Genomic DNA, 23368 nt, shown 5'->3' with positions numbered 1-23368 from the left:
TTACATGTACTCTGGAACCCCCACCTGGACTTTTTTATTTAGAAAAATTAAGTTGAGGCCTACTGGTCCAGTTATTAAATCATATAAATTTGTGTTGCCTCTTCCATTGGAAGCATTTAAATATATTTAGAATGATTTTATTTTATGTAGACTACACCAACTTCTTTGTGATTTTTAGTGTTTTTAACTTTTAGATTAAAGGCCGAGCTGGTAGAGATGATTCACCAGATTAAACCGTAGATACCACTGAAAGCTCAGGATTAAGTCAATGCAGTTTTGTCTGTTTCATTATATTTCATCATAGTAGAAGGGAATACATATTTATGTGCTGAAATGGAAAATTTTATTTGTATACATATTTAAAAATAATGCAGATTCTTGACACCTGTATACATTATGTACCTCTATATTATGGTTGTGTAAACTGTCCATCTTGTATGGAGCCTACAGAACTTGTAGATATGTACAGTCATGGCCAAAAGTATTGACACCCCTGCAATTCAGTCAGATAATACTCATTTTCTTCCTGAAAATGATTGAAAACACAAATTATTTGGTATTATCTTCATTTAATTTGTCTTGAATGAAAAAACACAAAAGAGAATGAAGCAAAAAGCAAAACATTGATCATTTTACACAAAACTCCAAAAATGGGCCAGACAAAAGTATTGGCACCCTCAGCCTAATACTTGGATGCACAACCTTTAGCCAAAATAACTACGACCAACCGCTTCCGGTAACCATCAATGAGTTTCTTACAATGCTCTGCTGGAATTTTAGACCATTCTTCTTTGGCAAACTGCTCCAGGTCCCTGATATTTGAAGAGTGCCTTCTCCAAACTGCCATTTTTAGATCTCTCCACAGGTGTTCTATGGGATTCAGGTCTGGACTCATTGCTGGCCACCTTAGAAGTCTCCAGTGCTTTCTCTCAAACCATTTTCTAGTGCTTTTTGAAGTGTGTTTTGGGTCATTGTCCTGCTGGAAGACCCATGACCTCTGAGGGAGACCCAGCTTTCTCACACTGGGCCCTACATTATGCTGCAAAATTTGTTGGTAGTCTTCAGACTTCATAATGCCATGCACACGGTCAAGCAGTCCAGTGCCAGAGGCAGCAAAGCAATCCCAAAACATCAGGGAACCTCCGCCATGTTTGACTGTAGGGACCGTGTTCTTTTCTTTGAATGCCTCTTTTTTTCAACTCTGTGTTGATGTCTTTCCCCAAAAGCTCTACTTTTGTCTCATCTGACCAGAGAACATTCTCCCAAAATGTTTTAGGCTTTTTCAGGTAAGTTTTAGCAAACTTCAGCCTGGCTTTTTTATGTCTTGGGGTAATAAGTGGGGTCTTCCTGGGTCTCCTACCATACAGTCCCTTTTCATTCAGACGCCGACGGATAGTACGGGTTGACACTGTTGTACCCTCGGACTGCAGGGCAGCTTGAACTTGTTTGGATGTTAGTCTAGGTTCTTTATCCAACATCCGCACAATCTTGCGTTGAAATCTCTTGTCAATTTTTCTTTTCCGTTAACATCTAGGGAGGTTAGCCACAGTGCCATGGGCTTAAAACTTCTTGATGACACTGCGCACGGTAGACACAGGAACATTCAGGTCTTTGGAGATGGACTTGTAGCCTTGAGATTGCTCATGCTTCCTCACAATTTGGTTTCTCAAGTCCTCAGACAGTTCTTTGGTCTTCTTTCTTTTCTCCATGCTCAATGTGGTACACACAAGGACACAGGACATAGGTTGAGTCAACTTTAATCCATGTCAAGTGGCTGCAAGTGTGATTTAGTTATTGCCAACACCTGTTAGGTGCCACAGGTAAGTTACAGGTGCTGTTAATTACACAAATTAGAGAAGTATCACATGATTTTTCGAACAGTGTCAATACTTTTGTCCACCCCCTTTTTTATGTTTGGTGTGGAATTATATCCAATTTTTCTTTAGGACAATTCTTTTTCTGTTTTTTCATTTAAAGGGAACCTGTCACCCCGTTTTTTCAAGAAGAGCTAAAAATAGCGTTAAATAGGGGCAGAGCTGGGCTTTACATTAGTGTATTTTGGAGCCTTTATTCCCCACCTATGCTGCCGAAATACCTTTGTAAAGTCGCCGTTTTGGGCTGTCACTCACGCTGGTCAGGTCATATGGGCGTGGTGACAGCGCTGTTTCTTCCCCCAGATCTCCGTTGGTGGCGTAGTGGTGTGCGCATGTCCAAGTGGCGAATCCACTGCGCAGCTTCAAGGAAAATAGCGCGATCTGCGCTATTCAGCCATTCATTGGTGGGCGCGGCCATCTTTGTGAGGCCGCGCGTGCGCAGATGGTTCTTCTCGGCTTCCCGGGACTTCAGGAAAATGGCCGCGGGATGCCGCGCGTGCGCAGATGGAGATCGCAACGGCCATTTTCCTGCAGCCGAGATGTTTTCACTTAGATTTCTTTGTTTATTCACTTTTTATTTTGTTAAATCATAAAAATAACCTATTAACACTTCTAATTTTTTAAAGCATTTTTTAGTTTGCGGCATATTTTCTACACCTGCCTAAAACTTTTGCAGGATACTCTATGAGCAACCGGTAATAAAAAATAGTTCTAAAAGAGTCTATTTAAGGAGGAATGAACAATTGGGAGAATGTGTCACAACTGTATGTATACACAAAGAAACAAGACGAGAACGCTTCCTCACTATTGTTTGCCTATTAATGAAGGTCATGTTTTGGTATAGTGCTATACGTCATCCATGACAGCCTTTACACTGATCAGGCTGTTCCTGTCCTGCTTCCGATTCAACGTCTGCCTCCGTGTCCTACTGGCATTCATCAAATTAAAAGAATGAGATGGATGGAGGCTGCCTGATGGAGTATCTTGACATTTGTGCTAGGGATGCAGTGAGATCATGAAGCCTCTCCAGCTCTATAGTACTTTCCATTGCTCAGAAAAGTATATGCCATAAACTGCCACAAAACATTGCCATTTGGCTAATGGATTATCAAAGCCTAGTCTTCAGCCCTTTGAACATAGTTACGTCTTTCACTTGTAAATTTCATTAGCTGTTCAGTTTGTTTATGCAATCTGTCTTATGAAAATGATATTATCCATTTCTTTAGCATAGGCACTGTGTTTGGATATAGTTTCTATGAATAGATTGAAAGGCAGGTTTATTTTAGTAGAAGTTTTAATAAATTCACCAGGACTGTAGAGCTGCCCATAGTAAAATCTATTATTATTAGCCAAACCCACTGACCATTTACTGTGTAGGGGATCCTTCCAAGTCTACCCAGAGTGCTGTTTTTGGGAAAGGGAAAGATTGGGCAATTTGATTTCAGCATGTCCAATCCTTCCGTTCACAGAGGAGATAAACCGCTATCGGTGGTGACGGACAGCAGCTAAACTCCTTATACTCTACATATATTTAACAGGTTGCCCTGTCGTGACGACTTTTTGGGTTTTCCCGCCAGTTAGTACCAGCTACACTGGGTCGAGGGCTCGATGGGGGCGTGACAACACAACTCATCTAATTTATGGCAAGCTGTGGTGTTCCCTATGTGAGATATCTTAAGGCCCCTTCACATTAAGCGACGCTGCAGCGATATAGACAACGATGCCGATCGCTGCAGCGTCGCTGTTTGGTCGCTGGAGAGCTGTCACACAGACCGCTCTCCAGCGACCAATGATGCCGAAGTCCCCGGGTAACCATGGTAAACATCGGGTTACTAAGCGCAGGGCCGCGCTTAGTAACCCGATGTTTACCCTGGTTACCATTGTAAATGTAAAAAAAAAACCAAAACACATACTCGCATTCCGGTGCCTGTTACGTTCCTGGCGTCTGCTTCCGTGCACTCCTCCTGCATCCTGTGTAAGCGCCGGCCATAAAGCAGAGCGGTGATGTCACCGCTGTGCTCTGCTTTACGGCCGGCCGGCGCTGACACAGGATGCAGGAGGAGTGCAGGGAAGCAGACGCCGGGGGACGAGACAGACACCGGAATGTAAGTATGTAGTGTTTTTTTTTTTTTTTTTTTACAATGGTAACGATGGTAAATATCGGGTTACTAAGCGCGGCTCTGCGCTTAGTAACCCGATGTTTACCCTGGTTACAAGTGAAGACATCGCTGGATCGGCGTCACACACGCCGATTCAGCGATGTCAGCGGGAGATCCAGCGACGAAATAGTGCTGGCCTTCTAGCTCTGACCAGCGATCTCACAGCAGGATCCGGATCGCTGCTGCGTGTCAAACACAACGATATCGCTATCCAGGACGCTGCAACGTCACGGATCGTTATCGTTCTAAAGTCGCTTAGTGTGAAGGTACCTTTACTCCAGTCCCTAACTAGAGTAAGATATCTGGTATGGGGAACACCACAGCTGGCATGGACCATGGATGCAGATTCTATTTAGCCATGAGGAAGAGGGATGAGCTATACCTACACCCTCATCATCCTACGCATTCACTCTCCATAGAATCTTTTTAATCGCAACTATGGTTTCCTACCTCAGTAATGTAACATTCTGGCCCTGATTCATTAAGACCATCAATTTTCTCTCTGCTCTTAATGAGGTAGCATGATTGAGTCAGACGCTCCTGATTCATGAAGAGTACAAGCCTCTTCATGAATCAGGAGCATCTGACGAGTGGCGTAATGCCTCCGTGTGCCTTTACTCCAGTTACTCTAGTCCCCGAGTACAGATTTTACCTGTGACTTGAGAATTTTGAGAGCGAATAATCAGTGTTGGTGGAGAAAAAAGCTAATTTTTCTGATACAATACATTACAAAGTTGCTTATTTTCATGCACACTATTTATTTTATGAAATAAAAATTAATACAACTCTTTTAATTAGAGAATGGGTTTGGTTTCTGAAAACCCTATCAGGTATTCATAATAAAAGTAGTAGATTATTCATTGAAAATCTTCACTTATTAGAATCTATAGCAATATACATGCTTTTTTTGGTCTAATGTGGCTGTTCATATGTCTGCCTTTTTTTTTTGCAGATTGAAGGCTCATTTACATGTCCGATTTTTTTCACGTTCAAGAAAAATGATCCAATTATCCTGCTCAGACTTTGATCAGAGTGTGGTCCGAGTTTCACCAGTTTTTCTGTTACTTGGTGTCTACATTTTGACAGTCCCTGAATATTTTAAATTTTTTCACAGACCCATTGGCTGGCATTGCCGATTTTAAGCAACCCTCGGATCAAAATGGGACATGTCTCCACGATTTTCTACAGATATCTCGGTTTGCGAAAATAATCGACATGTGAATGGCCCCACAAACTATCACAGGTACGAGTGCCATCTGTGAAAATCGCGTATAGCACTCGTACGTGAAAGTCGGATGTGTGAATGAGCCCTGAATGTATGAGAAAAAAGGAGAGATGTTTGCTTTTTATCCAGGTCACAGTACTAATTCAATTTTTTCACTCTATGAAACAAATGGTCCATTTTTGCACAAAAAAAAAGGACAGCAGAATGAGGCCTATCTCTCCAGTGTGGCTCCTATTTAAATGGGTTTTCAAAAAATAACTTTTCACTCTCCATCGGCTCCCGGTTAAAATAATAAACTCTGTTGTTACTCACCAGGTCCAGGTCTGTGTCTCCACTGTTGCCTCGGTCTTTAACAGGAAGCAGGGATGACATCACACGTCTACAGCACACATGACCCCATGCAGCAAATCACTGGTTTCTGTGGCTCATGCCATCGATGTTCTCAGCCGTTTTAATCCTGCAATACATTTTTTTTATTCTACAGATGTTTATTGACTTTATAACTCTTCATCCCATCATATAATGTAGGCCAAAAGGAAAAATAAATCTGAATTTTAATTTGTTTTTACTTTTCGTAGATATGGTCCGGAAAAAGAATCCCCCTCTGAGAAACGTTGCGAGCGAAGGTGAAGCACAGATTCTTGAGTGTGCTGCATCAGAACGAGAAGATATTTTAAGGAGCGCAGAATTTCCCACTGATCCCATGCAAGAAAATAGTGAGCATTCTAACTCCGCGGAACAAAACAGTGACGATCAATGTTTCCATGATCAAGAACCGTTTTCCAGCTTTAAAAAAGACTCGGAAAGTCTGGGACTCAATGACAGAGTTTCACTTAACTACAGCCATCTCAAAGGAAAAAATGTCTCCTATGATGAGGTGACAGAAAAAAATATGTTGGCTTTGTCCACTTCAGATACTAGGGTAATTTGCGATACCCTAAAATCTCCTATAAAGTCTGAGACTGATGAAATGCAAGAACTGGTTTCTGCTGCCTCTGGGGACACGTTAGAGAATAGAGAAGAAAATGATTTGTCGCCAAGGGCTGCTGACCTCACAATTCAAAGTGTTAAAATAGACTGTCAAAACTCTAGTCCAGCCTCGGTGGCCTCTGAAAACCTTCAAGTGCCTTTAGATGGGAGTTCAGGGCTGAACAAAACCCACACTGTTGTGTTTGTCAATGATCATTCTGAATCTGCACCTTTATCCCCAGAACTTCAGGATTTCAAATGCAACATTTGTGGTTATGGGTACTATGGGAACGATCCCACAGATCTGATCAAACATTTTCGCAAATACCATCTTGGCCTACATAACCGTACGAGGCAAGATGTTGAACTTGACACCAAAATCTTGGCACTTCACAACATGGTACAGTTCAGCCAATCCAAAGATTTCCACAAGGTGAATCGTTCTGTGCTTTCAGGTGTCTTACAAGACATGAACTCTCAAAGGCCTGTTTTGCTGAATGGAACATACGATGTACAGGTTAGTGTTTTATTCAAGTAGACTTCTAGTCTATAGCTCCATATTGGGCTGTATCATAATCTAGGGTTGTAATGGAAGTAATTGTATATTTTATACCTAGCCATGGGCTGTGTCTGGTTTTGCAAGTTGGCTCTATTGAAATGAGCTTAACTTGACTAGAATATCATACTCTGTTTGGCGGAAAGTAGCAAGGTTTTCCAATCCTTGTCAACGGCTTAACATTTTTTTTGCACACTTATGAACACAATGTTTTATTATATTTGCTTGCAGAGCTTTTAGTTCTGTATTGCTTGTGTTTTGCGCATGGCAAAGTTTTCATATGTATACATGTTTGAGTCTACTTTTTTTTGTTATCTTGGCCAGTAGACTTCTAGTCCCCACAATGACTCAATTATACCAAGTCAAACTAGGACATTCAATCCCAGTGCTCCTTGGCTTAGAATTTCCTCAGAAGGGGAATGGACAAACTCTCTTGGTGCCTAAGGCAAGATGTTGAGTTTGCTGTCACCTCCACTCTCAATTGGTGATTATCAATATCATAACCACTAATTCCATGATTAGTCACTAAGTTGCCCAGGCTGAATGAAACAACGTGCTCTTTGGAATCCAGTATCTATATCATTATAACACCTTGATCAGTCCCTATGATCTGTGAAGAAAGGGAATTGATACCCCCCCAAAACTTAATAGTACCCTAGGCCTTATGTTTAATTTCCCTCATGACGGCACTTTCATACATGCTTAGAGTCTGGATGTCCCTTTGTTCTACAGATATAGACTGAGGGCATGTGCACACAATGTCTCTTTCAGGCGTAATCTGCCTGAAAAAGTGCCGTAAATCTGTTGCTAAAAAATGAACTTAATCCACATCAATGTGTAAGTGACATTGCTGTACATATGTATAGTATTTTGTTACTTCTTTTAACTGCTTCAGAGTTCACAAACTCTGAAGCCTTTTAAAGAATTAGCATATTCATCCTTTGGGTGGCTCGCTGCTTGCTAATTATGGTTTACACTATAGGAAAAAGACTCCAGAGGCAGAACTGCCATAGAACCTATGGCAAAACTGCCGGCAAACATATATTCACTGAAGGAAAGCTTCGAAAGGTGCGCCAACATCTTAAAGATAAAGATGTTGTGTGCAGATACAGTTGAGGTTTTTTGAAAGCGAAAAAGTTTTTTAGCAGAGGAAGATAATGGTATAAAGATAACAAATCAAATCTATACTGGCCTGTTACGTTGCCCAGTACTTAATTATGCCATTCATTTGGGACTCTTAATTATAAGAGAAAGGCGTGCACTCTGGGAGTTCGAGAAGGTGCAGGCTGAACCTGGAATGGATCCAGTAAAGTCATATACTTGAAAAAACAGCCGCACTCAAAAGATGAATTTTCAAATGCATCATATAGGTGAAATTTTATTAGAAACACCACAGTGGTAATAAAGTATCGAGGTAACGTTACGACCCCTTGATGGGTTTTTATCAAACCTCAATTTACAGTAGAGATACCACCACAGGCATTCCCACACTCCGGACCCGCAGCCCTCTTTGGGACCATATTTCCTGCCCATGCTTTACCGGACCTCTGAACTCTATACAATTAGCTCTTCCTAGGAGCCTCTACGATTCTCTTCAATGTGGTGTTTTCCCCTCCTTTGTATCTCTACTGTAAAGTGAGGTTTGATAAAGACCCACCAAGGGGTCGAAATGTTACCCCGATACTTTATAACCGCTGTGGTGTTTCTAATAAAATTTCACCTATATGATGCATTTGAAAATCCATCTTTTGAGTTCGGCTGTTTTTTCAAGTATACTCATTTGGGTCTCTTCAGTTTTAGCTTACTTGACTGCAGTGATTACATCCCTGTCTGTCCACTTGACTGCTGCAGCCAATCTTTAGTCTCAGCAATACACAGTGCAAGTGTGCTGAGGCCTAGTGAATGGCTGCAGTAGTAACGGTAACTGGGACCACGAGAATGCAGCCAAGTAAACAGATAGTCAGTGACCACAGGCGGAGCGGTGCTGGAGTAGTAGATGATCTAGAGATGGATAGAGATGCCCGAGTTCTAGAGTACTTTAATAGTCCTTAGGGATCCCTGTAAACATCTGCCAACCTGCTGAGGGTAAAGCTGGTCTTAAATGGGTTGTCCACTACTGGACAACCCCTTGATATTGGGGACAGGCAAGAGAGAGGAAAACAAATGATATTCACCTCCTGAACCAGCACAATTTCTTCAGAGTCAGTGGTGTATCCCTCACTGGTCTTCTAGGATCAATATCTGAAGAGTGTAACTGTTTCTTCTGCTTAGCTTGGACAAACCATGAACAATATAGGCCTCCATCGGATGTTGATAAAAGCAGACTGGCTTGGACATAGCATTACAGAGGAGCAGTGCCTGTATGGGATGTATCCTTTTTTTTTCTTTTACTTCCCTGGTCCCATTAACAAGTGTTTGTCCAGTGATTGACAGCAATTTTAAAAGGAATCTGTCAGTAGGATCAACCCTCCTAAGCCGTCTTTATGGGCATACAGGTTATAGAAAACTGACTAAAATTATACCTTGATAATAAGTGATTCCATGTTTTGTTCCAGAGTAATACATGTGTTTTTATATGTAAGTGAGCTGTTGAGAACTATGGGCCGGACATAGATCTCCCTGAGAATCTGCCTCCAGAGCTTATAGTGAGAAAATGAGACATGTAGCTAATGCAGAACAGAAGAAATGAACTTTGTCAACTTTACAAACACATTTGCTGAAGCTCTCACATCTCTGTTGTATTGCAACCCTGTCTGCCTGTGGGATGGAAGCTGAAGCACTTAGAGGAACCTGCAGATGTGTCCGTTAAAATCATGAGGCGTTCCGCAGTGAGATCAGCTGACTGTCAGTTATCACATGTCTCACATTGGTGATACCCTCTTTTATTTAAAATAAGCTCTGGAGGCAGATTCTCAGGGAGATCAGTTTAATGCCCATAGATCTTAACAGCTTGCTTATTTTTAGGAATAGCGTGGATTTCTCAGTAATAAAACATTAAATCACATATATCAAGGTATCATCATTTTATTAAGCTTTCAATTACTCAAATGCACATTTAGGTGGCATAGGAGGGTTGATCCTACTGACAGATTTCCTTTAAGAGAGCTCTTTATGGAAGTCTTTGGCTCTGTTATACCGGTAGTATATGGCTTCCCTGGTTTAGCCGACTTTTTAGGACTATTTGTCTCTATAGGTTTTATTTTTTTGGAATATTTAAACTGTTTGCTTATTTTATGACCTTATTGAATGATCAATGGAATTTTTTAGGACTTTCGTACATTTTTGTTTTATTTTGTCTAAATTTTATAATTACATTCAAATATATGAATGCAATCAAATGTTTCCTGGGGGAAATGCTAACAGAATATCCCCCCAGTTTTAAATGGCACACGATACTTACTATATATTAGCACATTAGAGAATTAAATCTATGGCAATCCTATAGCATAAAATCGTTAAGCAGTAATTAAGAGTAAAGTACATTGTAGCAGGCTATTTTAAACAGGCCCCCTGCTGCTAGACCAGCTGGAAAGTCACCAGGCAAAAATACTTGTCTGGTGAGAGAAATGATTGACTGTATCAGCTTTCCAGACATGACTGCTGCTTTCCGTAAATCACAAGCAGGTACTGTGTGGGGTTGGACATTGTGGATGCTTTGCTACTAGAAGTCTCATCATACTTTAAGTGCTTACAGCAAAATTACTGCTCGTTCGCTTGAGTATATTGTAGTTGTGGCAAAGATTAAATTATCAATTTAATTAGAGATGAGCCAATAAATTTGATTGGAATTGAGTTTTTTGCGTGAGTTCAGTAAAGTACCGGGTGCTGTTCGCCATTTTCTGAACTTTATAGGGCCATCAAAAGGTTACAAACAAATCCTCATACTCGCCTTACCTCACTTCCCCAGCCACTCTGCTTCTAACCTTCTGATTTCCGCTGCTAGCGCTGAAGTCTTTGGACCTCTAACAGTTACCTGTGAATTCTGACTCTAATGAGCCCTTGGGACATTTCTGCCCGTGCACGCTCAAAATCGCACGGCGCTCATTGAAGAATTCTCTTAGGCCTCATCAGGGTCAGAGGTCCCAGCTTACTGTGAGTTACCCGGCGAATTAAGCGTGAACAGCAGGGATACAGAGAAAGACACAGATGTGTCCATGCAAATAAAGGCATAATGAGGAAGGTTTCTGGCAGACAAATTCATCAGACGAAGAGCAGCTGCTAAAATACCATTACAAAGCTGCAAACAGGTATTTGAAGTTGCTGGTGCCTCTGGAGTCCCACGAACGTCAAGATCCTCCGGAGACCTGCAGTTTGAATAAACCTACTTTTTGGCCACCCCTAAACAGTTCTCACATACAGAAACAGTTGCAATGGGCCCAGGCATACATGAAGACTAATTTTAAGAGAAAGAGGCCGAATGATTCCTGGCCACTTCTGATAATAGAAAATTCAGAAATGTTGAATCCAACAGCCCAATCCTTCTTTCCCACATCTGTCATTAGGGGGCTCCATATACGATAGATGGTTGACTTGGACTACTAAAAACTGCAGGTTTGGCTGGCATTTATCTAGTATGTATGGTCATCATTATATTACTGTGGTTCAGTTTACAATAAGAGGCATCGATAAGAAACTGATTCTTTAATTTCTGCATCAATTTGTGTATTGGTTCCCACTTTCTTTTCTTTACAAGCAATATGCTGTATATACAATGACCAGCTTCTCTATGCATTTATTATTTTTGAAGATAAAATACATGGCGGCATTCATCTCTGCAGCGCAGCTTTTGATCTGCGGTGACTGAGCTCTTTTCAGAAGAATGTTTAGCTGAATGTAAACACACATAAACATGTCTTAAAACTTGTATTGTTCCTCCACCAATGTTACAAATGTCTGTGGGATTTCACTCCTTCAGTATCTAACTCTGCTCTGGGACAAGCCTTTTTTCGGATCTCACAATTTCAAAAACTTGGTCAAAATCAATGATTATAAACCCAGATAAAAATATAAGGAAGTAAATGGGACTTACCTACACCATCTGATATTTACTGCTGTCCTAGAGGTGTCACATGAGTTGGCAAATAGCAACACAACGATTGTCTATACACATTGTCCACATTTGCAGAAACTGGGCAGTAAGCACAGCCCATGAGGAGCACTTTTTCTGACAAAAATTCAGATTTCTGATCACATAAAATTTTAGATGTCCAAACACATTATATAGCTGGCTGGTGTAGTGACCCAACTTCAAAGTTTAATAAGTTATCCCTTATCCATTCTATCATGGATTACTTACTGATCTCTATGGGTTCGAATCTGGTACCTCCAAGAACAAGGCTCTGCTGAGCCCAATTCGAAAATGAGTGGAGGTCACTGCGCATCTCCGGTCCATTCTTTGTCTAGTGGACTTCAATTAATTTTATGACATAACAAGTAGAGTTTATGCATGTACACACTTGTTAATTTACATAGCCTAGGCCCTATTGGCCATAACTGTCTGGCTGTATCATCTACTGGATCCCTGTTAGGTCCACTTATGTTGCCATTTTATCGTGAACAACCGTTTTTAGGAATTGTCATTTTACAACAATCTTTCAGTCCAAACATGGTGCCCATCAGCCGATAAATTAGCAAAATGCTCATTCTTCAGGTGAAATGCTCATGATTCTTGGCAGCACGACCAATGTCGACAGGACCTGTACTGCCAAAAACAGTGGCAGCTTATGAGTACCAGTTCTTTAATTTGAGTCAGAAGCGAAGTCTGCCTGTTGAAACAGTGTAACATATGACCACCGATTGTCAAGCAAGCAGATGATTGTTGGTTGTTTAGGCTAGGGTCACATTGCGTTAGTGCAATCCATTTAGCGCTAGCAGATTGCGCTAACGCAATGTTTTTACCGGGGCCACGTTCCGGGGTCGCGGTAACGTCCCCGCTCTCGCAGATCCCCGATCTGCGAGAGCGGGGAATGGACCGCGGCGAGCCACAAAACACCGGCACGTCGCTAGCGCGTGCCGAACATGGCACGTTCTAGTGCTGCGCGTTCCCATTGCCGTGAATGGGCGTGCTAACGGACGCGTTGCACGGCGTTAATTTCGCCGTGCAACGCTGTCCGTTAGCGCGTTCCCTTTTAACGCAATGGGAACCTAGCCTTAGTGTTCCAGGTCAATTACCCCTTAGTCTTATGCCAGACAACGATGACATAACTAACCTCATTTTACCACCTTTATAATTAACACACCGCCTTTCTGAGTAGTTTTACTCCTAATTCTATCAAATTGAATCGAAGACGAAGCTAACATCAGCAAATTACCGAAAAAAATCTGAATTTTGTTTTGCCATTTTTTAACTTCTCACAATCTGTATTAAGGGTAATGTGTGAGTAGGATCGTCTCTCCTAAGCCATCTATAAGGACATTTAGGTTGTAGGAAGCAGAATAAGATGGTACCTTGATATCTTTGGTCTGATGTCTTATCCCAGAGAAAGTCACATTTTTTTATATGTAAATTAGCTGTTCCAGGCTATGGTCCAGCCATAGGTCTCCCTGAGGATCTGCCTCTAGAGCTTATTTTACAGTTTCATAGGTGAGTCCACTCTCTTCTCTCCCGGTCTCACTGCAGAGATGTGTGTGGTTATACTTGACACTTGCAGGTTCCTTTCAGCTTCGATTTCACAGACAAGGTTGCAATTACCAGGTCTGTGAAAGATGCAAAACATGTGTTTACAAGAACTTAAGGTTCAATTCTACCATTCTATATTAGCTACATGTCTCACACTGGTAACTCCTTCTTTTATTAAAATAAACTCTGGATGCAGATTCCCAGGGAGACCTATGTCGGGTCCATTGCTTGCAGACATATATTACTTTTATATATAAAGAAAAACGTAAGTTTCTCTGGAATAAAAACTTGATATCTGCTATTCGACATATAATTTTATTTAGCTTCCTATGGCCTACATGCACATATAAAAACCGCTTAGGAGGAACAATCCTACTGACATATACCCTTTAAAAATACAAAAAAATGTGAATCTTGCAGTTTTCACATTGGCCACTTTAGGCTCCAGCTTACTAATGTTTCAAGAAACAACACGTGTACATGGGTCAGATTCCGACTTTATCTTGTGCAGTGAAGTGACTACGAAGACTGTTCAAAGGTCTTTGTGAAGGAAAGGTGAGTAGGATCAGGTGTGAAATCGCTTATTGTGACTGGTGGCACCTATGTTATGAACCATATATAATCTCTCTATCTGTCTATCTATCTATCTATCTATATATATATATATATATATATATATATATATATATATATATATATATATATATATATATATATATATTATTGCCTAAGATAAAATGGAGTCTTGCAGTAAACTCCGCAAGATAGAACCGGAAGAATGAGACTAAAAAGACCATGGCGACCTGCGTGAAAACTACAAGATTATTATTTTTTAATTTTTTTTTTCAATAAAGATAAATATTAAATATTGTATAATAAATTATATAATATATAAATCTATCTATGTATATATCAAGAATTCTATTTCCTGTTACAGCAATGACATCACAACACAGGAACAAGTCACTGCTGCATCACTGAGGAGGGTCACAGATTATCAGTAATTTTCCCTGTGTCAAGAGGAACCAGAAAGTAGACATTTTTAAAAATGTTGTCTAAGTCAGAATCTAATTTAATTGTCATTGGTTCTACTGTTTTATTACAGCTCGGTTCATTAGTCTGTGTCTAAATTTTTTAATTTTATTTTTAATCTTAGATTTTCACATAATAATTTTATCTCCGATTTTTAATTTTCTCTTGCAGATAGCCATGCCCACAATTTACCTTGTAGCTTTTCACAATTACACTGATATTTAAAAGCTTCCACCTGCCTGGGTGCACGAAAGGTGAAGAAAAGTTATTACTTCTCCTCCTAAGTAATGAATTTGACTCAAACTTCAGCAAGGAGGGTTCACAATATAAAATAGTAATGGTTAACAAATAATGTATCCAGTGTTAGTAACATAAATCAAATTAATTCTAATAAAACATATAAAAGTAATTAATTTAATATGAAATTATAGGAATTGATACAACTGCAGATGTGTCTTTAATTTTCTACAATTTTTTTTTTGCGGTCAAGACCACACAATTTTATTCCATTGCTTTTTAGCCTAATTAAAGGGGAATGGGAAAGCCTGGGAAAACTTAATAAAAATTGCTTCAATATGTTGTAATTTCCATTATTTTTAAGGGCTACATTGAGCTTTACATAATTAAATCTGATTAAGTCAATCAACAGGGCCGGCTCCAGGTTTTTGAGGGCCCCGGGCGAGAGAGTCTCAGTGGGCCCCCCCTTTAACACATACCCCGATTCATGATCGCATATAAACACAGCCATGTAGTATATAACACTGCCCACGTAGTATATAGCAGCCCATGTAGTATATAGCAGCCCACGTAGCATATAGCAGCCCACGTAGTATATAGCAGCGCAGCCCACATAGTATATAGCAGCGCCACTCACTCAGGCACTGGTAGGACTAGGAGCTCCTCCTGAATCTGCCTCATAACTTCAGCAGCACGGCAGCCAGCCAGGGGCGGAGATCAGAGCAGAGAACGTGCTCTCTCCCCCCACAAACAATGTCACACTGGCTGCCTTCTCTTAACCCCTATGTGTGCCTGCCTGGCTGCACTCACTGAGTGATAAGATGCTTGTGTCAGAGCTAGCACATAGGGGTTAAGAGAACGCAGCCAGCAGTGACTTTATAGGCAGAGAGAGCATGTTATCTCCTGCTCTGCTCTCCCAGATGTATCTATGACAGCATGAGTGGGCCCCCCTCTCTCCCCAGGGCCCCGGCATTTGCCCGCTGTGCCGGGTGCTGACGCCGGCCCTGTCAATCAATCAGACGTGCTCTGTCTTTCTGCCTGACTTTTTTTTTTTTTTTAAACATCTTAAAAATATTACTGTAAAGCCTACTCGCTTTTCTATTTCTCGAAGCTTGAAAGATTTTTCTGCTATATACAGTAACATTTATAATATAATTTTTTTTTTTTACATTTTCAAATACTACTGTATTTTTTATTTTTTTTTTTTTACAAAATTTTAGTTAATTTTCATACTGTATAATATTTTAAAGAATTGCTTGTGGAAGTGGCTATATTAAAATTGTCATTAATTCTTGTTTGCGCATATCTCCAAAGGGAACTTTCTAGAACCCAGAACACCTACAAATATCCTACTTTTGCATACATTTTCGGTTTGAGAAACTTTATCTCTGACTTAATCTGTGTCTATTTATAACATTTTCTTACATTTTATAATATATTATCCTTTCAGTAAGACTTTTAGGCTATGTGCACACGTTCAGGTTTTTTTGCGTTTTTTTCGCGCTAAAAACGCTATAAAAACTCATTGAAAACGCATACATTATGCATTCTATCATTTAGAATGCATTCTGCATGTTTTGTGCACATGGATTCGGTTTTTTTCCGTGAAAAAAACGCATTGCGGTAAAAAAATGAGCATGCTCATTATTTTTGCGGATTTTCTGCGTTTTTCCCGCAATTCTATGCATTTGGGAAAAAAACCACAAAAAACACACCAAAAACGCAGTAAAATCGCGGTAAAATCACGGTAAAAACGCATGCGGATTTCTGGCAGAAATATCTGTTTTTTGTCAGGAAAATTTCTGCAAGAAATCCTGACATGTGCACATACCCTTTAAAATTACTTTTTAGTCTAAGATTTAGCCTCTATAATATGCCACTCACACTACTTTTTGCCCTTCCAATGGGTGTTCCGTTTAATTCTTAGTCCCCAAAAAATGGGATTCAGGCTAAACCTCCAAACTAAGCCATAGAGTGCAGTGGGTCAGAATTCAAATGGACTAGTTTTTGTACTTAGTCTAGCAATGCCTGTCTTTTCAAGTGTCCCCAAGAAGTCTACCACATTCTTGTTCCCCATCTGAAGAGACCACATCGTCAGGAAAAAGCACAGAAGGAAATCCATTAGAACTCTGTTTGTTCCATTGCTTATACAATATATATATGTAATACAGTGATCACTTGTGATTTTATACACAGGAGCTTTGTATATAGTGTCATTGTACAGGTAATACAGTAATTACCAGTGGCATTATACACAGGAGCTCTGTGTATAGTGTACAGGTAATACAGTGATCACCAGTGACATTATAAAGAGGAGCTCTGTATATAGTGTCAGTGTACAGGTAACACACTGACTCACCACTGACATCTCTACTGAAGTCCTTCATCTTTGCTTTTCTTTCATGCAGCACAGACTGCCATAATTTCTTCCAGCCAGGACTCGTCTCTGCATAAAATAACACATAGTTATCTAAAGCACCGCTTCCAGAGCACATCCCACACTTTTTTTCCCCTTTCTTCTACACTATACAACTGAATAAAGACGTGCACCCACCATTAATTTATAATTAGTTATTATGCAATCCACCATTCCAAATATAAATTGTAATCCACCACTGCGTCACCACCAACTATAAATAGCCATTTTACCCACATAAATAAATATATACATTAGCCCCCTGTACTCTTTTCCCCAATTCATTACCAGTCACGGCATCCTCAGTGCTCCCCACTGTGTGCCTCCCGCTCCACCGATTCATTATATTTTCATCCCCCCTCTATCAGTTGCAGCACCCCTCCATCATTTGCAGCCGCGTTCACCATGTGCAGCCCCCCTCCTTCATCCTGAGCAGTCCTCACTCATCCCCTCCTCTTTAATTCATTTTATAAAAAAAAAAAAAAAGTTTTACATACGAACATCATAAGCAATCCTCAGCAGGCGCAGCTACCCTTCTGGTAACAGTGTCCTCGTACATGTCAGCGCGTATACCGTTACGTTATTGCGTAGGCGACGACACCTGACCAGAAGTCCAGGGAGGGCGGAGGGAGTCGAAGTTGCTGCAGTCAAGGTTAGTTGGCCATGCACAGCTCCGAGAAAGCTCTCGGGCCCCAGCACCGACGTGTGCACCGCAGGCCCGCAGCGTACAGCACATTAGTGCATGATGGGGCCCGGTGAGCAGAAGCACAAGAGGCATTTTTTTTCCAGTGATCACATCTAATGATACTTTGTGCAAAGTTATTCTCCCTCAATTATTGGTATACCTTACCACAGAGTTCACATCACTTAGAAGTCTTTGGGCTTAGAGATATTAGTCTAATGTCACAGTATTTTAGTATTTTTTTGTAATCCTTTTATTTACTTCTGGTGATGTGGGTCATTGACATGACATATTAATTTAGAAATGGAGGATAAAGATAACCACTGTCTATGATAGTAAAATAATACATTCAGAATATTGGAAATTCGGTTTGTTGATTCTTTTTCAATGAGTTTTCATTGGGAGTAATGCTAGGGAATAATTTTTGCAATAATTAGGCTAATTTTCATGATGCAATTTACCTCCCACATTCAATTTCAGGAAAGGCGGTCTCCTTGGTTTCTTAATTTACGTCATTTGTCCTCCACTTGTTGGATAAAATAATGAAATTACCTAGTTGTGCTCTTTTATTTGATAACCTTGCAGTGACTATGGAAGGTTGGCCCATAACGTAGAAAGGATGGGGCCAATTTGAGAAGGACAGCCTTTTCCATAGACCTTTACAGAAACTATATGGTTTGTTTCTAACCATTGTTTTAAAGGGATGTCCTGTTTAGGCACCTTATTTTCATACACACAACTAAGGAACTTCTGATTTAATAGATGAAGCAACTTATCTATTGCAAAAGATAGAAAAACTGTTTAAAAAATATTTGCTGGACCTATTCTGCTCAGCACGATTCAGACAACCTATATATTTGAATGGGCTTTTCGTAATGCTTAATTGGTATTCCCATCTTCAAGATCCTATCCCAATGTTAGTAATAATAATAATAATATTAGCAAATGCCTCCAATTAGAAATGTAGTATAGTTCTTATTTGCTATGTCACTATTGTAATGCCAATGCTGACTTGCCAGCGTGGTCCCTCTCCCTGCTCACTGCCGGAATGCCAACATACTAGCCGCGCGGTGGTGTTCCCGTTGTGTGCCGTGGATTTCTGCTCCCCTGGAACTGTGCACGTTGCACAGGTCTCTTTGTGGTGCACTTAGTGTATGCACGCTCCCAATTCGTAAAGGTGCAGCATGCACACTTTGGAAATTCTCCCAGTCAATACCTGGAATGCATCAGGTATAAAAGGCATGCTTCCCAGCAGGGAGCTACCTGAGCTATGCTTCCCCTTTCATTAGTGTTGTACAACTAGTCAGTTTCACGGTCCCCCCGCATTGTCTGAACTAGCTCCTTTTTCTGTACCCTATGTAGTCTATTCTTGCACCTGAATCTGAAGCCGCTCCAGCTCTACCTGAAGCCACTCCGGCTCTAGCTGAAGCCGCACTCCGGCTCTAGCTGAAGCCTCACTCCGGCTCTAGCTGTAGCCTCACTCCGGCTCTAGCTGAAGCCTCACTCCGGCTCTAGCTGAAGCCTCACTCCGGCTCTAGCTGAAGCCTCACTCCGGCTCTAGCTGAAGCCTCACTCCGGCTCTAGCTGAAGCCTCACTCCGGCTCTAGCTGAAGCCGCTCTCCGGCTCTAGCTGAAGCCGCTCTCCGGCTCTAGCTGAAGCCGCTCTCCGGCTCTAGCTGAAGCCTCACTCCGGCTCTAGCTGAAGCCTCACTCCGGCTCTAGCTGAAGCCTCACTCCGGCTCTAGCTGAAGCCGCTCTCCGGCTCTAGCTGAAGCCGCTCTCCGGCTCTAGCTGAAGCCGCTGCAAGGAGTTTGTATGCTCTCCCTGTGTTTGCATGGGTTTCCTCCGGGTTCTCCGGTTTCCTCCCACATTCCAAAGACATACTGATAGGGAATTTAGATTATGAGCCCCATCGGGGACAATGACGATAATGTGTGCAAACTGTAAAGCGCTGCGGAATATGTTAGCGCTATATAAAAATAAAGATTATTATTTATTATAAAGCCTCTCCGGCTTTAGCTGAAGCGGAAGCCACTGTGGCTGTAGCTGAAGCTGAAGCCGCTCCTGCTGAAGCTGAAGCCGCTCCTGCTGAAGCTGAAGCCGCTCCTGCTGAAGCTGAAGCCGCTCCTGCTGAAGCTGAAGCCGCTCCTGCTGAAGCTGAAGCCGCTCCTGCTGAAGCTGCTCCTGCTGAAGCTGAAGCCGCTCCTGCTGAAGCTGAAGCCGCTCCTGCTGAAGCCGCTCCTGCTGAAGCTGAAGCCGCTCTCGCTCTAGCCGAAGCCGCTCCGACTGTACCTGAACCTAAAGCCGCTTCAGCGTTACCTGAACCTGAAGCCGCTTCAGCGTTACCTGAACCTGAAGCCAGTTCTGTCTTCCTTGCTAGTATTCCAGTATCTGTTCCTGCCCTGCCAGTGACTCTAAATCCATGTCCTTGTCTGCTATTCTGACCCTTGGGGTCAGCAGCTGCATTACTGGGAACTGCCTAGGAGTAGCACCTGCTGGTCAAGCCCAACTCCACCATCAGAATTTTTAGAGAAAACCAAGTAGCAATTAGCCATGCCCCTTCTAATTGAGCGCGACTCGTGTCACAGTGTGTCCATGATCCTCGTGTGTGACAGCTATCCATGGTTACAACCACTCACATAGTGACAATTAGTCGGCTTTTATTGATCGTAACCATGAATACCTAAGGTACTACAGTACACTGCATATGGTGTAAGCAACATGGCAAATCAGAAGAGCTAAACTACATTTCTAATTGCAGGTATTTGTTATTATTAATATTATTATTATTACACCTACTACATATTTTGATAAGATCTTGGAGATGGGAACACCCCTTTCATTTCTGCTGCTGAGATAATGCCGAAGGCTACTGTATACATAACTGTCGTCCAAACGCGTTGCTTTTTGTGGGATCTCCAGATGATCCAATAGGTATGGAAGCCTCCAAACTCTCCCCCAACAGATGATATCAAGGAGGAAGCAGAATTTTTGCCTGTTCATTTTTAATTAACACTATTTTTGGTGAGAGCCAATACCTCTGCCGTCGGCCGTCTCATTGAGAACACAAGAGCATTGGCTGAGCTGACCATTCTTGTATTCTAGAATATGTCTAGATAGATGAGTGGTAGCCAAATGATTGTTTGGCCGATGATTATCTAATTTTTATGGTTGCCTTTATTACTAGGTCTCCACACAAATCCCTGCTGATCTCCGGGGGTCTCTGCTTTATAAATAACGGATCTTTTTGAAATTAGGAATTGTCCAAAGTGGGAATGTTTGTTTTTACCTACATATCTAATGCCAACAGATATTTCTGTTAGACCAACGATCGCAGGAATAAAGGAATCTCACCGTAACCTGTGAGCAGTAATACTCATCTGTGAAATGAGTCACATCTGGCTCGTCTTAGAATACGTGTAACGAATAACAAGGAGCAGAGTTTTCGAACGACATTTCTTCTGGATGCCAGTACTGAATAATAGGACTATTCCACTTTGTCAGACATGGCGAGCGAGTTGTTGTACATACTCCCTTTCTTTGCTCAGCCTGTGTGAGCTGGATATTCCTTTTTGACTCTGTTCCATGTTAGGCACTGTGTATACGCTGCCTTATCTGTTATGACTAGACTATACAGGAAACTGAGTAGATCTAGTCCAGGAGGGGAAAATCTACTTTACAGAGGGGCCTCACAAGTCAAAGGACACGTTACAACTGCATTCATTACATGTGCACACCATCCCCCAAATTACGGACTCAAACATCTGATGCAATACAAGCGTGTTTACACAACTGCAACCACGGCTTTTACACATTGCGTTACTCACTGTTGGGAATATATCTATGGTGAGTCCTTGACCTAGACGATATTGAATATTTTAAGAACGGAGAGAAGAATTGGAATGGTTTGTCATATTAGAATTTTTTTCTGCTTTTCTTTCCTAAACTTTCATGATTAACTCATAGTGTAAAGTTCTTTTTAATGACTACTGAATGGTCAATCTGTTACCTGTATAAACGTTTTCTCTTTGATTCTGCATTTATCATCAGATCTTATATTATGGGCATACTTTTTCCCTATTAGAATCGTTTGTTGGGCCAAATACTTCTATATTATAGTGCCATATTCAGGTACCATAATGATTGGTATATGATTCGCAAAATATAGCCAATTCCAAAATAGTGCCACATTTGTCATTAGGTTGCATGTACTATTACAACTCAGTCCTGTTTATGTAAATTGATCTGTACTGCAATACCGGATACAAAATGGACAGGTGTGGTATTGTTCCAGTAAGGGTACATAAACATAAAGGGCCCAATTCATCAAAGCTTTCACACCACACCAGAATTCTCGCAAAAAGTTTTGTTCTTTTACATTTTAAAAATTACTGAAAGGAAAATTAGATGATGCAAAAGTTTGAGATCCTTGCATCATTCGTACCTAGTAGCACCTCATTTTGCAAGTATCACATCTTGTAAATGCTTTTTGTAGCCAGCCAAGAGTCTTTCAATTCTTGTTTTTTTTTTTTTTTCATCCATTCTTCCTTGGAAAATTCTTCCAGTTCTGTGATATTCCTGGTCGTCTTGCAAGCACTGTTCTTTTGAGATTTAGCTACAGATTTTCAATGATGATCAGTTCAGGGGACTGTGAGGGTCATTGTAAAACCTTCAGCTTGCTCCTTTTGAGGTAGTCTAGTGTGAATGTTGACATGTTTTTAGAATTATTGTCCATTAGTAGAAGCCATCCTCTTTTTAACTTCATCTTTTTTACCAATGGTGTTATCTTTACATCAAGAATTTGTTGAAGTTTCACTGAATCCATTCTTCCTTCTACCCGTGAAATGTTCCTGTGTGGCTGCAAAACAACCCCAAAGCATGAATGATCCATACCCATGGTTCATTGTTTTCGAGCTGTTCTTGAAATTAGTCTTTTCTTCACATAGAATTCTTGATCAAAGTTATTTTAACCTCATCAGTCCAAAATGCATCAGACTTGTTTAGATGTTATTTTTCATACTTCTGATGCTGAATTTCATGGTGAGGATGTAGGAAAGGTTTTCTTCTGATGACTCTTCCATGAAGGCCATATTTGTTCCGGTGTCTCTAAACAGTAGAACAATGAACCACAACTCGAGTCTGCTAAACCTTTCTGATTGTCTTTTGCAGTTAAGCAGGGGTTCTTATTTGCCTCTCTAGCAATCCTACCAGCAGCTCTCAACTGAAATTTTGCTTGGTCTTCTTGAATTTTCTTGACTTCCACTGTTCTTTTTAACTACAATTTCTTAATTACATTTCTAGCTGAGGAAAGGACAGCTTAAAAACGCTTTACTATCTTCTTACCGTCTTCTCCTGGTCTCCACCACTTTTTTATTTTCAGCTGCTCAGAAGAACCCATGGCTGCTGTTTTTTGACACAAGACTTGGAGGCTGGATTTTTAAAAAAGGTGGGGAATTTTTACCACCTATCCTTTCCCAACAATGATGGTGTGCAAGCCATAACCGTAATAGACTATTTAAGGTCTGAAACCTTGGTCAAAGTTATCTGAGCATTAGTGATGAGCAAATATACTCGTTGCTCGGGTGGTCTCCGAGTATTT

The 23368-nt window shown here is 41.0% G+C and overlaps 1 protein-coding gene across 2 annotated transcripts in view; it reads left to right on the top strand.

Annotated features, from left to right (window-relative positions):
* Positions 1 to 23368, top strand: part of TRPS1 (transcriptional repressor GATA binding 1) — a 352014-nt gene that overhangs the window by 89634 nt on the left and 239012 nt on the right. For both annotated transcript variants that reach the window (XM_069731801.1, XM_069731800.1), the window contains exon 3: positions 5837 to 6744. In XM_069731801.1, coding sequence (XP_069587902.1) covers positions 5839 to 6744 — 906 coding nt within the window. In that variant the 5' untranslated portion in view covers positions 5837 to 5838. The remainder of the gene's footprint in view (positions 1 to 5836; positions 6745 to 23368) is intronic.

The sequence above is a fragment of the Ranitomeya imitator genome, chromosome 6 (genome assembly GCF_032444005.1).
Source record: "Ranitomeya imitator isolate aRanImi1 chromosome 6, aRanImi1.pri, whole genome shotgun sequence".
Lineage (NCBI taxonomy): Eukaryota > Metazoa > Chordata > Amphibia > Anura > Dendrobatidae > Ranitomeya > Ranitomeya imitator.
The sequence above is the reverse complement of the archived record's forward strand: the minus strand, read 5'-3'. Positions and strand labels throughout refer to the sequence as shown.